Genomic DNA, 13,844 nt, shown 5'->3' with positions numbered 1-13,844 from the left:
CTACGCTCTCGAATCGTTCTCTCTCTCTCTCTTTCGATCGCGCAGTGCTGAAAAACGACGTCCTCTCTTCCTCTCTTTCGATTTCGTGGTGCTGAAAACACGTTTTGTCCGCGGAAACATCGACACCTCTTCTTCTCCCCCCTTCTCTTTCATCTCTAAAATTTTAAGAGGGGGATACAAAAAGCGAGCGAACACCCAAAAAAAGAGCAAAACTCTGACTGTGCAGCGCTCGAGGCACAATTGGTTTTGCACTCAAATGAGAGCGTCTCTTGGAGGAAAAGAAACGCACCTTCGGCGAAAGAGGTGCTCGCGCGCATCATGTGCTGCGACACGTCCCTCATTTTATACGTGTACGTGTTGTAATGTTTCCTTTTCTTGGTCTTCTTTTGTTTCTCGAGACGACTTTGACGCGCACGAGGTCAAGGAGACGAGAAGCTTTTTCCGTCTCTCGTTTTCCCAACGCTTTCGTTTGTGTTCGACGAAATTATTCCCAAAGAAGAGATTTTTCCTTCGCGCGAGAACGAGTTTTGGTGTGCGCGTGTCTGTTCTCGTCGCACGCGGAGTGTGCCGAGATCTACTCCTCCTCTTCGTGCGTGCGCTTTACACCGCGCGATCGACGAAAGTAGTGCAAGTCAACAAAGAATACGTGCGTTCGTGTGTGGGTCTTTTGAACGGGATGATAAAAATAAAAGGCACCGAAGAGTCGCAAAAATTCTCTCCCCCCTATCGCTTCGACAAAAAAAAACGTTTAGGGTTACATTTTTTGAACATTTTTTCTTTTGATTTCCTTTCTGCGTGCTTTATTAGTATGTCGAGTACTTTCGCACTACTACTACTGCTACTACTACTACTACTACTACTGTCTGTGTTCTATTATTCTCTCTCATTTAAACCGTTTTCGTCGCTCTTAGGATTCTCTTCTTGTTTTCCCGTCTCAACCTTTTTGTCATTCCCCGGGGAAGGAGAAGGTAACGACCGTCGCCACGCGTTCATTTCCGTTTGCAAGGAGCGTAAAATAAACTCGAACGATTTCGGTCTCGCTTCGACGTCTTTCGCGGCGCAGGTTTCGAACAAGTTCGATATGGAGTCGAACGCGAGCTCGTCCGCTTGGGTGAGCGGGAGTTGTCTCTGAGACGACGCGCCGACGAGCGCTTCTCTTCGTTTGTTCCAATCGGTCGGTAAAGCGAGTCTGCGCTCGGAGTAACCGACGACGGCGACTACTTGCATGGGGTGTAAGTCGTCCCAAGGCGTTCGCGTGGTTAAGAGCTCCCAACAGACGACGCCGAAGGAGTAGATGTCGGCGCGTTCATCGTACGGTTCGGCGCGGAGCATTTCCGGGGCCATCCATTCCGGGGTGCCGTGGAACTCCGAGCGCGCGGAGGCTAAGGTGGAGAAGCGGACGCGGGACATGCCAAAGTCGGCGATTTTGACTCGCCATTTTTCGTCCACGAGTATGTTTGGAGATTTCAAGTCCAAGTGGAGGATCGGTGGCGATCGAGTGTGGAGGTAGTGCATGCCTCGAGCGACGGCCATGGTAATGTTCAGACACCGCAAACCGTCAACTTTGAAACACTCGTCGGATTTCAAGATGCCGTGCAAAGAGCCGCGACGCATGAACTCGGTAAGGATCAGAGGGGGCTCTAAAGCGTAGCCCATGAAGAGAAGGAGGTTGGGATGTCGCAAACGCGCCAAAGTTTGCACTTCGTTCTCTAGTTTTTCGCGAACGCTTTTCCCGCGCTCGAGAAGTTGCTTTACCGCGACTAACGTGCCTTGATACGAGCCTCGAAAGACTTCCGCGAAACCGCCGACGGCTATGCGTTCGAGTAGGCGAACGTTCTTGGCATCTATGCGAAACTCTTCGGAAAGCGCGTTGGTTTTTTGCTCGCTCGTCGACGCGCCGTTGTTGTTATTGTTATCATTGTTCCCTTTATATTCGCTGTATAAGAATCCACGCGATTCACCATCTTCGATGTCCCCATCGTACCTTGCCACCGCGTATCTCCCATCCACCGGGCTCGCGTAGGTGTCCACGGCGGATATATTTGACGTCATCGTCGTCGTCGTCGTCGCCGCGTGTAACTCCTCGTCGTCTCCTCTCAGTTCCACGAGTCTCGGTGAACTTCCGCTCGCGTCGTTGGTATCGTGTGCCTTCTCGCCTAACGCCAACGTCGAGCCTCCTTTCTTCTGCACCCGATCTTCCGCGCCGAAATTCGCAGAACCCCCGGGGTTAGCCACCGCCGCCGCTACGATGCTGTTGTTGTTGTTGTTGTTCGACAAACTCGTCGTCGAATTTTCCAACTGTCCTTTCCCAAAGTGCGCTCGAAAGTGCAAGTTCATGTTCACATCAACCGTTTCCCCATCGATCCTATCCACGCGCATAATCGGTCCATTCAACGCCTCCACGCGTTCTGGAGCAATTGCCATCCGTTCAAAGCTCGCCGTGGTCGTCGTCGTCGTCCCCGTCCCTTTTTCTGCATTTCCTCCTAAAGACGTCACGTTCCAACTCTGCACCGGCAAATTCGATAAGGTCTGTTGCAACCAAAGGTCGATTTGCGCGGATTTGGCGGTTTGGCCGACGAGTGTTTCTCCTACCGCAGTAGGCGTAGGAGTATTCGTCGAAGCCGTCGTCGTCGAAAGCGTCGTCGGTGCTAAAGCGAGTGGATTAGTATTCTTTTCGGCGGCGCGGTCGTCGTCGTTTCCGTCGTCGCCGTCAAGTCGTTCCAAAGCGTTCGTTTCTTCTTTTTCCATTTCGAAAGCTACTCTCAATCTCTCTTACAGATTATTTAACGCTCTCAAATATTCCGTGTATGTTTACGTATACTTATTACGATTGGGTGGTGCGCAGGTGCCCGCGGCGGTGATGGTCATTGGTGGTCATTCGAATGCGTTTCAGAGCCAAGAAGAAGTGAGGACGAAAAGCGCTTTTTGAGAGAAGGAAAGAAGTAAAAAATATTGAGATTTCATTTATAAATACACAGATTTAATCACGCGCGGATCTTACATTATGGCGGTCTTTTTGGACCTTTCGCTCGCTTATTACTATTCTACGAACGAGGAGGAGAATGAGGAGGTTCGTTTTTTCGTCGTCGGCGTTTTTTGGCGAGGTCGGTGGCGTCGTAAAACTCTTCGAGCGCGTTCTTCAATTTCCAGAAGAGGACGATAGATTTGGCGAGAACGATGTCGAATATCCGGACGAGGACGGCGAAGAGCGTTCCGATTTTTGTTTTCGCCTCTTTTTTAAAGCTCTCGAGCTTTCTTTCGAGCTTTTTGATGTCCTCGATGGATTTGAGCTTCGAGCGGTTGGCGAGCATTTGGGCGGTTTTGGATTTGTCCAAAGTCCGCTCGACGACGCCGAGAGTGAAAAGACGGTCGACGGTTACGACGGCGACGAGCATGATGACCAGGAAGCCTACGAACGACCGCATGTAACTCCCGAAGAAGATGTTAAAGACGAAGAGGATGGCTTTGAAGTGCCCTCGCATGACTTTAGCGATGGAGCGGCCGACTTTTTTGGACGCGATTTCGCACGTGATACGAATCGCGACGAGAAGCCGGAAAAAGTTGCTGTACGCGGCGCGTTGTTTCGTCTTCGCGTCGCGAAATTGCATCACCAGTTCCTTGAACGAGTTTGGTTTGCTCTTTCGTTTCTCTTCCGCCTCTTCTTCCATCTTTTTTTGCTTCGCGAGCGTCGCTTCTTCATGCGTGCGAGAACATTTCTTCGTTAACGTTGTGTCGTGCACCTCTAAATCTTCGGTGAAGCAACACATGCCTTTATCGTCCAAGACGACAGGCGAAAAACACACGCCGTCGCACCCGATACTTCGGTTACTTCCACCACACACGCCACACGTGTCTACGACGGCTTCGCCTTGACACGCGCCGGCGCAATCGAGTTTGGCGCCCGAGCCGCACACGCCGTCGCACCCGTAGGTTTCTTCCCCTTTACACCGACGTAACTCAACGTCGCCGTTACAATCTACTCTGGATTGGAACCCTTCCGAGCACCTCGAGCTACACTTTGCGGTCCATGCTCCAAACGTTCGGTCAAAAACAGGGAGACTATCCGCAAACGGCGAGAGACGATTGGCTGTTTCCAACGCGATCTTTTCCTTCTCGCATGTCCTCTTCGAAGGCGGTTCTGGCGTCGCCACGTTCTCAAACCGTTCCACGTACGCACAAAACGCGTACGCGTTCGATTTTGCCTTTGTAAAAGTATCAATCGCGAGTACTATCATCTTCCCTATCGTTGAATGAAACATCGATTCCATATTTTTCTCCTTGTTTTCTTTCATCGACGTGCGTATTTTATCAAAGTACACTTCCGCGTTCATTTTTTCAAACAATAAACGATCCACGGTTAACTGCCTCACTAAAATCACCGACCCGTACACGTCTATCAAAAAGCTCTCGAGTCCGTCCGCAAAAGATCTCAAAACGAACGTCTTTCTCATCGTCCCAAACACCAAATCGTACGCCATCCTCGGCGTTTTCATCGGCACGTCGGAGACTTTCTCGATGCCGACTCTATTCGCCGTCTCTAAAGCTCTCCGACACCCGCGTCGAGTTCTGTCTCTCAAAGTAAACCGAATCTCGTACTTTTCGTCTAAACTCATAAAATCCGTCACGAATTGCGGCGTTCGGTTCCCTCGTCGTTTGCCTTTTAATTTCGCAATCTGCTTCTCCGCGTCCTCCATCCGCGTTCGCGCGAGTAACCCGGTGCCGTTCAACTCTCTCAAGTTTGCTTCTAATTCATTCACCGCTAACTGACTCGCGTTCCCGGTAATTGCGTTCCCGGCAAAAACGAAAAATCTGTACGCCAATATCGCCAGCACGACGGTTAAGTACGACTTCTTGACGTTTTCTCGCGTCCGCTTCGTTCGCTTCTTCTCCACGTTTTGGAGTGTTCTTTTCCTGTTGTTGTTCGCATCCGTTTGCGTTTGTTTATTCCTGTTGATCATCATCGTTCGTTTCGGTGAAGAGTGCGGGGAGGATATCGGCGATACTACTCTCTTTCGATGATGCCCCCGATGGTGAGAGTCAACCGCATCTCCGCTGGAATCGACCAATCGAAACAAAGCTTCTGGCATTTTAACACCCTTCACTCGTTCTTGTTCTTCGTTCTCTTGTGTATGTTCTTATTGTTTTCCCAAACAGAAAGCGCGATGTTTGCAACCGCACCAGTCAAAACGATCGTCCCGACGAGCGCGATTTTAGAGTTGTACGGCACGTACCGCTCCCAGTTTAAAATTCGGAAGAACGAGGTTTCCGGCACTTTGTGATTGTGGTTGTTGTTCATCCAAACAATAAAGAGAGGATGTGTTGTGAAGGGATGTGAAGATGTTTTTCCGTTTAAGGTCCTTTTTCCTTCTCTCGTTGGTCGGTTTTTAAAGTACGCGCTTCAATACACAATGCTTTTATATTTCACACAACGCAAAGGTACGGGTATATCTATCTATCTACCTATCTATCTATCCCCATGGTATTATTATTATTATTATTATTATTGTTTCAACTCTTTATTTTGCTTCTTTTTACTTCCGGCGAACCCCATCGAGCGGAATCGAGACATCAAACCGTTGTTTTCATCTTTTTTCCCGTCGTCGGTGACGTTAATGTCTCTCAACATTTCCACGATTTGCTCGAATTCCGGTCGGGTGTTCATATCAGCTTGCCAGGAATATTGGATGGTATGCGCGAGGACCGGGTGACAACTTTGCGGGATGGTTGGACGCATGCCTCTTTGGACGACGCCAACGGCGGCTTGGAGAGGAGTGTATCCAGAATACGGTATATCGCCACCGGTGACGAGTTCCCAGAGCGTGATCGCAAACGAATAGACATCGCACTTGTGATTATACACTTGGTGCGCTATAACTTCCGGTGCCATCCATCGATAGGTCCCAGTTTCAGCCGTCATCACTCCGTCTTTCGCCATGACCCTCGCGACGCCAAAATCGGCAATTTTCACCACGTCGTTTTCATCCATCAACAGATTTGCCGTTTTCACGTCTCTGTGAACGATGTTGATCTTGTGGAGATAATCGAGACCTAAGGTGACGCCGGTGGAGTACTTGACGATTTGCGACAACTTCAAAGGCGCATTTTTGTGCAAGAAACTCAACATCGAACCGCCGTGCATAAACTCCGTTACGAGACACAACATTGGTCCTTTCGTTATAGCGCCGATGAGTTGAATGACGTTTTTATGGTGCACTTTCCTCAACGTCGACAACTCTTGCTGAAACTCTCTCTTCAAATCGTCGTGACTTTCGTTTTTCGGCGTCTTTAGAACTTTCACCGCGACTTCTTGACCGCAATACTGTCCGAGATACAAAACGCCAAACGCGCCTTGCGCAATCTTCTCGCTATAAGTCAACAACTTTTCATCAATTTCCCACTCGGAAGGCATGGGCGAAACGCTTCTATCGTCGATTAAAGCGCGTCTATCTCTACCGTTATTCTTCTTCTGACTCACATCTTCTGATTTTCTTTTCGGATGCGCCGGTGCAGAATCCACCGCGCCTCCGCTTTTTTTTTGTTGTTGTAGTTTTCTCGACGAAACCGCATCGCCCCAATTAAACTGATCAAACGTGCTTTGCAACATCGCCTCCAACCCTTTCGCATCGTTCTCACGCCACCCTTGCGCGACAAACACGTCCAAAACAAACCCATCCGACGTGCAAAACACGTGCGCTTCGGCAATATTCAACCCGACGTCAAACAAAGTCGTCGATATCCTCGACAACGTCCTCGGCTTGTTCCCTCCGCACACCGCAATCTCATACGTCCCTTCTACGCTATTTCTATTGTTAGTGTTATTATCTATGCTTCTCCCACTCATACTTCCACCTCGACTGCTGGGTGACCCGGGTTGAAACGAACTCAGCGTCAACGAAGACCCGAATATCGGCCTTCGCAAACCTCTCGTTTGCTGCAACTGTTGTTGTTGATGATTTTGCTGCAATATCGCTTTCGCTTGCGACTTATATCTCGCCGACTGTCCGCTCTCTTCGTTCGCGGACGACATGCTCACGTCCTCTCTATTTGCGTCCTCCTCCTCCTCCTTCCCTCCGATGTCTGTATCGCTCTCTCCTTCCGAGCCCTCTTCCTCTTCTTCCTCCCCGCCAACTAAAACCTCTCTGACGTGCACGACTGGCGCATCTTTCGTCGACGCTCGTTCCAACAACCGAACGTGCGTCTCGATATCCTCCAAATGGTGCGCGTCTAACCCGTACTGTCTCGGTAACCTCAATATTAAATCGTGCACTTTCGCTTTCCTCTCGCCGTCCTCGTTCAACTCCGGCCAATCCTCGCATAACTGTTCGATGACTTTTTGACAGACTCGGAGTTTTTCTTGGTGTTGGACAGACCCCGCCATCGGTATTTGCGGCGACGACAAAGTCATCGGCGAAGTCTCGACGGACGACCCTTTCTGTGGTCGAGACTTTGACCCGGACATTCTCTTCGTCTTTGGTTCCTTTCTCCTCGCGTCGTTACTCGCTACACGCGCTCCCGTTCAAGATACGAATTTAAGTTTATCGCGATGACAAGACCGAGGACAAATTCGCCGTTGAAAGCAGAGAATATATTTTTACGCGTAAATGTACGCGCGCGTGTATCCCTCTCTCGCGACGCGAACGCGCTTCAATAAACCCGAAATTCCCAAACCTTTTACTCTCTTCCTCTCGAAAATACGCAACGAGGATTCGTCCGGAAATCGCCTTTAACCCTTGCGTCGTGTGCCCGTGTTTTATGTACAAATCTGCGGCACGTGTCGAAAGTTTTTGAGGAGCAAACTGTTCAAAACGCGTTCAACGTTCTTTTTTTTAATCGCAGAAAACACATCAAATTCGCTCACATTGGCCAACTTTGAAGACTTCTTTTAGATATCAATTCGAACGAGAATCACAAAAAAACGAGACGAATCGAGAGATCTCTTCCGCGTACATCACTGAGAAGCGCATCGTTTCTTTTTAGTATCTTCTGTGTACATCCAGAGAGCGTCAAAGATGGTGATTTCTCCCATTTCCCGTATATTTTGTAGAAAAATCTCAACACTAAAAATTGATATCTCGACACATTTGTACAAGGGAAAAAACAAATTTACGACACACAAACACACGCAACAACAACGCACGCTTTTCCTGCGCGCATTCGAAATACACACAGAAGACACCAAAGAAGAGAGTGAGAACGAAGCGCTTCATACATATCGGTGGCGGGTGAAGAGATAAAAAATATCGCGCGGTACTTAACGTAAAGACGATGGGATTTTTACCATTCGGCAAAGGGAATACCCAAGCGATCGGTGATGATTCTTCTTCTTTAACTTCTTTATCGACGGCGGATGCTGACTCATCGATTCCGAGAACAACGATCGAGGCAGACGGTGTCAAGGAAAAGAAAGTCGCGGAAGCTTCTGGTGTAAATGGTGGTGGTCTCGAAGGAAAAGACGTCATCGACGATTCCATCTCGAAAGGGCGAGTGATGTTGGAGCAACTCAAGGCAAAATATAACAACGCGTCGTCCGCGGCGCCGTCGTCGTTGAAAAGTTTAAACGTCCCGTCGATGAAATCCAGAGAAGCGGACGTGTTAATCCTGGAAGAGAAAGTCTCGCGAATGACGAACGAGCTAAACGTGGCGATTCGCGAGAAAGGCGTGGCGAAAATGCAACTGGAAGAGATCACCGCGGAGTCGCTTTTGTTGAAGATTAATCTGAAGGAAAGCGAGGCGAAGAAAGAGGAGATGACGTTGAGACACGAGCGAGCGGCGAAAGCGATTTTAACGTTGCAAAAGCGCGAGGAAGAAGCAGAGGAGAGAGTTGCGGAGATGAAGAAACGAGAGGAGAGGTTTAAGGAGGATATCGTGGAGATGGCGAAGAACGTGGACGCGTTGATTTCGGACAACGAAGCCAAGGACGAGTTGTTGAAAGAGTACGACCGGACGAAAGTTTTGTGTCACGAACGCACAGCGCAGGCGGAGCTTGCGGACGAGAGGGCGAAAAAAGCAGAAGATCTGTTGGAGGAGAAAACGATTGAGTTTGAGAAAACGGTGGAAGAACAGGCGTTGGAATTCGAACGCAAGTTGGAGAAAATGGCGGACGAAAAGACAGAAGAAAGAACGAAAGAACTTTCCGAAGAGCTGTACGACGTGAAGAAGACGTGCGAGGAAAAGGAGAAAAAGTGCGACAAGTTGACGAAAGAGTGCGAGGAGAAGTTGACGATTGTGAACGAACAAATGGAAGAGACGGCGTTTTTGAGAGAAGAGAAGAAGAAATACGACGATTTGTTGATTGAAAAAGCAAAGATGGAAGCGAATCACTCGGAGTTTCTCGATAAATTGGCCAAGGAGCACGCGGCTGCGATCGTGGCCAGAGACGTCAAGCTCGAAGAGTTTGAAGTCTTGTGCAACGATTTGACGGAATCGAACAAAGAGCTCACCACGCGATGCGGCGCGGCGAGCGGGAAGTACAAAGCGTTGCAAGACAAACTTACCGCCGTTCGCCGAGGCGCCGTAGACGCGTTCGTCGGTCTCGACCAAAACGTCATGTATTTATCGGACGAAGACGTGCGTTTAAAATACAACTTAGCGTTGGAGGAGGCGAGAACGGCGGAAGAGTATGCGAAATTGTGTGATCGCCGATCGAGAGATTTCGAGGACTCGCTTCTCGCGTTGAATCATACCCACCGAGAATTGTTAGAAGAAACTCGAGCGCTTCGCTCGGGAGAGAAACAAGCCTCGTTTGGCGGTTACGGATACACCGGTCCGGAAGAAGTGCTCGTGAAGATAGACGAGGTAAATGTCGAATTGGGCGATGCCAAGACGGCTTTGGAAAACGCCGTGAACGATTTGAAAGAGTTGCAACGCGTCAACGATTTGCTCGAAGAACGTTTGCATACGCGCGATGAGATGGACAAGAAACGCGAGTATACGCTCGTCGAGAGTGCAAAAGAAGTCGAACGCCAACAAAAAGAAATTCGACAGCGCGAAATTGAACTTGAATTGAAATCGCAACGCCAACGAGAGTTCATTAAAGACATCATGGATAGGCAAAAGAACGGTTTATTATCGATTGGCTCCAAGTTTGGCGTAGACGTGGACGTGGACGAAGAGAAGGACGATGTCTCTTCCGACGAGGAAGAGGAAGACGAAGAAGAATACACAGAAAACAACAAAAACAAGAAGAATACCAACGTCGATTCTTCCTTCTCGATATCTGACGTACAACGCCGAGGCCGCTCGCGAGACCCGGTTGAAGTCCCGAACGATTCCGCGGAAAAGCTCACGCCAAATTCGAACAAATCTCCGTTAAAAGGAGGCCCAGTCGGAGCTTTTTCGTTCAAAGAGTCCCCGCTGATGCCGCAAGGCATCGACGAGCTCCAGCAATACATCTCCAGCGACGACCGAAAGAATCTCTTCATGTCGTTCGGCGAAGACCAACCGCAACTTCAACAGAAGAAGTAAATCTATACATATATTTATACATAATTGTCCCCCTTTTAGTTTCAACACGATGCGTTTTACGAGACATCCATTTGTAATGTACATTAATGAATACTTTTTTGATCATCTATTCGATGACGACGAGTGGCGTTCGTTAGACGTTTAAAGCGAATTTCTCACTCGTGTACAAGAAATCCTTACAAATACAAACACATTTGAATACGCAAAACAAAACATTCCACACGGTTGGGTTCTTCGTCATCCAGTACTTGAAAAAGCGAGCGAGAACATTACTACGCGCGAACGAGGACAAATATGGAGTGGACGACGATTGAATCCGACCCGGCCGTGTTCACCTCCCTCGTCGAACAAATCGGCGTCAAAGGCGTCCAAGTGGAAGAACTTTGGGACCTCTCGAATCTCGAATCGCTCAACCGCCGCTTCCACTTGCACGGATTAATCTTCTTGTTCAAATACAGAACGGATATAGACGCGACGAGCGCGTTAGCGGTGGAAAACGTGGACGCGCCGGAGAGTTTATTTTTCGCGAGTCAAGTGATTACGAACGCGTGCGCGACGCAAGCGATTTTAGGGGTGTTGTTGAACGTGGAAACGTTCGGGAACGAAGACGGAGGAAGCAAAGACGCGGAAGGAAAAGAACGAGAGCAAACAATCGGTGAGACGCTCACAGAGCTTAAACAGTTCACCGCAGATTTTCCACCGGAGTTGAAAGGGTTGGCGTTATCGAACAGCGAGAAGATTCGAGCGGCGCACAACGCGTTCGCGAGACCGGAGCCGATTGTAGACGAAGGGAAGCGAGCGGCGAAGAACGGCGACGAGGTGTACCATTTCGTCGCATTTGTTCATCACGGTGGACGCATGTGGGAATTAGACGGTCTGAAACCGAAACCAGTGGCGTACGGAGAATGTTCGAAGGAAAATTGGCACGAAGTAGCGGTTCCAGCGATTGAAGAGCGCATACAGAAATACGCCTCGGATGAGATTAGCTTCAACTTGTTGGCAGTAACGAACGAGAAGGAGAGCGTGTTTAGACGAGAGTTACGAGAGGCCGCTGAACGTGGAGATAACGAGAGTATCGTGAAGTTGACGGACGAGATTGAAGATGAAATGAAACGGAAGGAAATTTGGAGAGACGAGAACATTAGGAGGAAACACAATTACATCCCCTTTATTTTTGAAATGTTGAAGTGTTTGGCCGAAAAGGGTGGGTTGGAACAGAGCGCTTAGTTTTAGCATAAGGTTTATTCATAACGCGCGTTGTAGGTACTTATAGACACACAACGCACCCTGTACCTTCTCTATGAGTCTAGTCTATTTTCGTTAAATTCTCTTGCGACCGCCGAAAGAAACTCCCGCTTCGCTTATGTTTCTTCTTTTTCGTTTTAATGGATTTACCATCGCTATCGCTGCCGTCGTTCGCATCGCTATCCCCCTTGTCCTTTTTCCTTAACTTCGTCGCATCAATATGTTTCATTTCAATCCCGAGATTCGTCGCCGTTTCCTCCATAATTTTCAAATGTTCTTCCATGCTCAACTCGTTCGGAAACAACTGTTCGAGAAATTCCTCGGAGAACATATCGTTGGAGGTGAACCGTTCGCCATATGCCGGCTCAACGACGCCGCTAAATTCTTTCGCGATTTCCCACAGTTCCGTGCCTAAAACCGGATCGTAAGATGCTTCGGAGGACTCGACCACTTTCGTGCCGTCAAATTTTTGTCCTTTGAAAAATTTACGCAACGGCCAATCGACTAAGGAAATCGCAATGACGCCAATCGCGAAAAAAAACGCGTGCACGTGCCAACGAAATCTTCGCAGATTGAGAAAAAAGGCATCCAGGGATTGCGGCGTGCTGTCATCACCATCACTGTTACGTACCTCAACCGACGACGGGAATTTCCCCGGTCCGTACTTCTGCACGAACCTACCGGCGAACAACCCTCGACTGAAATGCCTCGCTCCTTGATCCATCCTTCGCATCTGCGGCGTCGCGTTCAAACTCGCGTTCTGAGGCGCAAACGGATTTAAAGCTGCTATCGTCACCGCTCTCGCGCCATCCTCAGCGGGCGCGTAACACATCCTCCTCAAACACGCCAACGGTAAAAACCGCAACAACCTCACGCTGCTGAAAATAGGCGTTCTCACCGCGCCGGGATCCACGCTAGAACACCGCACTCCTCTCGCCCCCCATCGATACTCCACCTCGTTTGCAAACGCCACGCACGCCAGCTTTGTATCCGAATACGACCCGAACTTCTCGTTGTATAAAAACTTGTTGCACATATCCGCGCCTTCGATCTTCCCGAAGCGATGACACACCGAAGCGACGAAGACGCAATTCGCAAACTGCCGCCGACCAATCGCGCGTTGGAAACTCTCGTTCAACGACAGCATCAACACCGCCGGCCCCAAAAAGTTCGTCCACACTAATTTACTCACACCAGTTTCTCTCTCGTACCCTTTCTCCGAGGCCACGCCGGCGTTATTCACCAACACGTCCAACTCGCCAATCGTCTCGTTAAAACGTTGCGCAAACTTCGCGATGGATTCTCCGCTCGATACATCCAACGCCACTCCCTCCATCACCACCAAATCTAAGTGCGGAAACTTCTCCATCATCTCCCGTTTCACCTCTCCCGCTTTCTTCAAATTTCGGCATCCAAACACGACTTTCGCCCCGGCTAACGCTAAATCCAAAACCACCTGTTTTCCAATCCCCGAGGTGCACCCGGTGACCAACGCAACTCGATTGACCAAGTCTGCGTTTTGGGCGGTGATTTCATTTTTCTCCTCTTCTCCTCCGCGATCGAACGCAAAGAGATTAAACTTACTCCTCCCTCTCCCTCCTGTCCTCTCTTCTTCTTCTTCCTCGCGTTCATCGTCGTCCTCGTCGTTTACACGGTCTCGTTGATGATGTCGATGTCCCTCTTCCATCTTTTTTCCCCAAGAAGTCGCTCTTAAAACGTTCTCTCCTTTCTCTTCTCTCTGCGACTAAATATCGCATACGCGAGGAAAAGAAGAAAATATCTGCCCGTCTGAAGTCTTTCTGCGCGTTCTCTGTAAAAGTAGTAGTCGCAGTAGCAGTGCTCCTCTCGCTCGTCTTCTTCGTATTCGCGTAGTGTGTTGTGTAGAAAAATTTGATTCAGAGAAAGAAAAAAAGGTCCGTCTTTTTTTTGTCTTTTTTTTCCTCTTTCGTCCTTTTTTCTCTTCTTCACTTTCTTTTAAAAGATACACGCGCAGACAGACAACGAAAGAAAAGAGAAAGAGCAGAGACACGCGAGGACGCAGCCGCGCGAAAGAGACGACGACGACTGCAAAAGAACAGCGGCAGAAAAGCAGTCTCTCTCTCTCCTCCCCTCAAAAATTACGTGCACAAAGAGAG

The 13,844-nt window shown here is 49.1% G+C and overlaps 8 protein-coding genes across 8 annotated transcripts; 2 read left to right on the top strand and 6 right to left on the bottom strand.

Annotated features, from left to right (window-relative positions):
- Bathy03g03150 (unknown protein) lies at positions 1 to 153 on the bottom strand (the record flags this gene model as incomplete). The annotated part of the gene is made up of 1 exon (XM_007514131.1): positions 1 to 153. One exon carries the CDS (start codon positions 151 to 153, stop codon positions 1 to 3), a length of 153 nt encoding a protein of 50 aa, XP_007514193.1.
- A 720-nt stretch (positions 154 to 873) lies between these two features.
- Bathy03g03140 (predicted protein) lies at positions 874 to 2,748 on the bottom strand (the record flags this gene model as incomplete). The annotated part of the gene is made up of 1 exon (XM_007513872.1): positions 874 to 2,748. One exon carries the CDS (start codon positions 2,746 to 2,748, stop codon positions 874 to 876), a length of 1,875 nt encoding a protein of 624 aa, XP_007513934.1.
- A 296-nt stretch (positions 2,749 to 3,044) lies between these two features.
- Bathy03g03130 (predicted protein) lies at positions 3,045 to 4,961 on the bottom strand (the record flags this gene model as incomplete). Its single annotated transcript, XM_007513910.1, has 1 exon — positions 3,045 to 4,961. One exon carries the CDS (start codon positions 4,959 to 4,961, stop codon positions 3,045 to 3,047), a length of 1,917 nt encoding a protein of 638 aa, XP_007513972.1.
- Positions 4,962 to 5,098: 137 nt separating this feature from the next.
- Bathy03g03120 (unknown protein) lies at positions 5,099 to 5,296 on the bottom strand (the record flags this gene model as incomplete). Its single annotated transcript, XM_007514193.1, has 1 exon — positions 5,099 to 5,296. The coding sequence occupies one exon, from the start codon at positions 5,294 to 5,296 to the stop codon at positions 5,099 to 5,101; it is 198 nt and encodes a 65-aa protein (XP_007514255.1).
- A 204-nt stretch (positions 5,297 to 5,500) lies between these two features.
- Bathy03g03110 (predicted protein) lies at positions 5,501 to 7,459 on the bottom strand (the record flags this gene model as incomplete). Its single annotated transcript, XM_007514141.1, has 1 exon — positions 5,501 to 7,459. One exon carries the CDS (start codon positions 7,457 to 7,459, stop codon positions 5,501 to 5,503), a length of 1,959 nt encoding a protein of 652 aa, XP_007514203.1.
- Positions 7,460 to 8,265: 806 nt separating this feature from the next.
- Positions 8,266 to 10,464, top strand: Bathy03g03100 (unknown protein; the record flags this gene model as incomplete). The annotated part of the gene is made up of 1 exon (XM_007514006.1): positions 8,266 to 10,464. One exon carries the CDS (start codon positions 8,266 to 8,268, stop codon positions 10,462 to 10,464), a length of 2,199 nt encoding a protein of 732 aa, XP_007514068.1.
- Positions 10,465 to 10,758: 294 nt separating this feature from the next.
- Positions 10,759 to 11,691, top strand: Bathy03g03090 (predicted protein; the record flags this gene model as incomplete). Its single annotated transcript, XM_007514275.1, has 1 exon — positions 10,759 to 11,691. The coding sequence occupies one exon, from the start codon at positions 10,759 to 10,761 to the stop codon at positions 11,689 to 11,691; it is 933 nt and encodes a 310-aa protein (XP_007514337.1).
- A 79-nt stretch (positions 11,692 to 11,770) lies between these two features.
- Positions 11,771 to 13,396, bottom strand: Bathy03g03080 (predicted protein; the record flags this gene model as incomplete). Its single annotated transcript, XM_007514012.1, has 1 exon — positions 11,771 to 13,396. The coding sequence occupies one exon, from the start codon at positions 13,394 to 13,396 to the stop codon at positions 11,771 to 11,773; it is 1,626 nt and encodes a 541-aa protein (XP_007514074.1).
- Positions 13,397 to 13,844: the final 448 nt, after the last annotated feature.

Source organism: Bathycoccus prasinos, assembly GCF_002220235.1.
Source record: "Bathycoccus prasinos genomic : Chromosome_3".
Classification (NCBI taxonomy): domain Eukaryota; kingdom Viridiplantae; phylum Chlorophyta; class Mamiellophyceae; order Mamiellales; family Bathycoccaceae; genus Bathycoccus; species Bathycoccus prasinos.
Note: the sequence above shows the minus strand (reverse complement) of the source record. Positions and strands in the feature narration are given on the sequence as shown.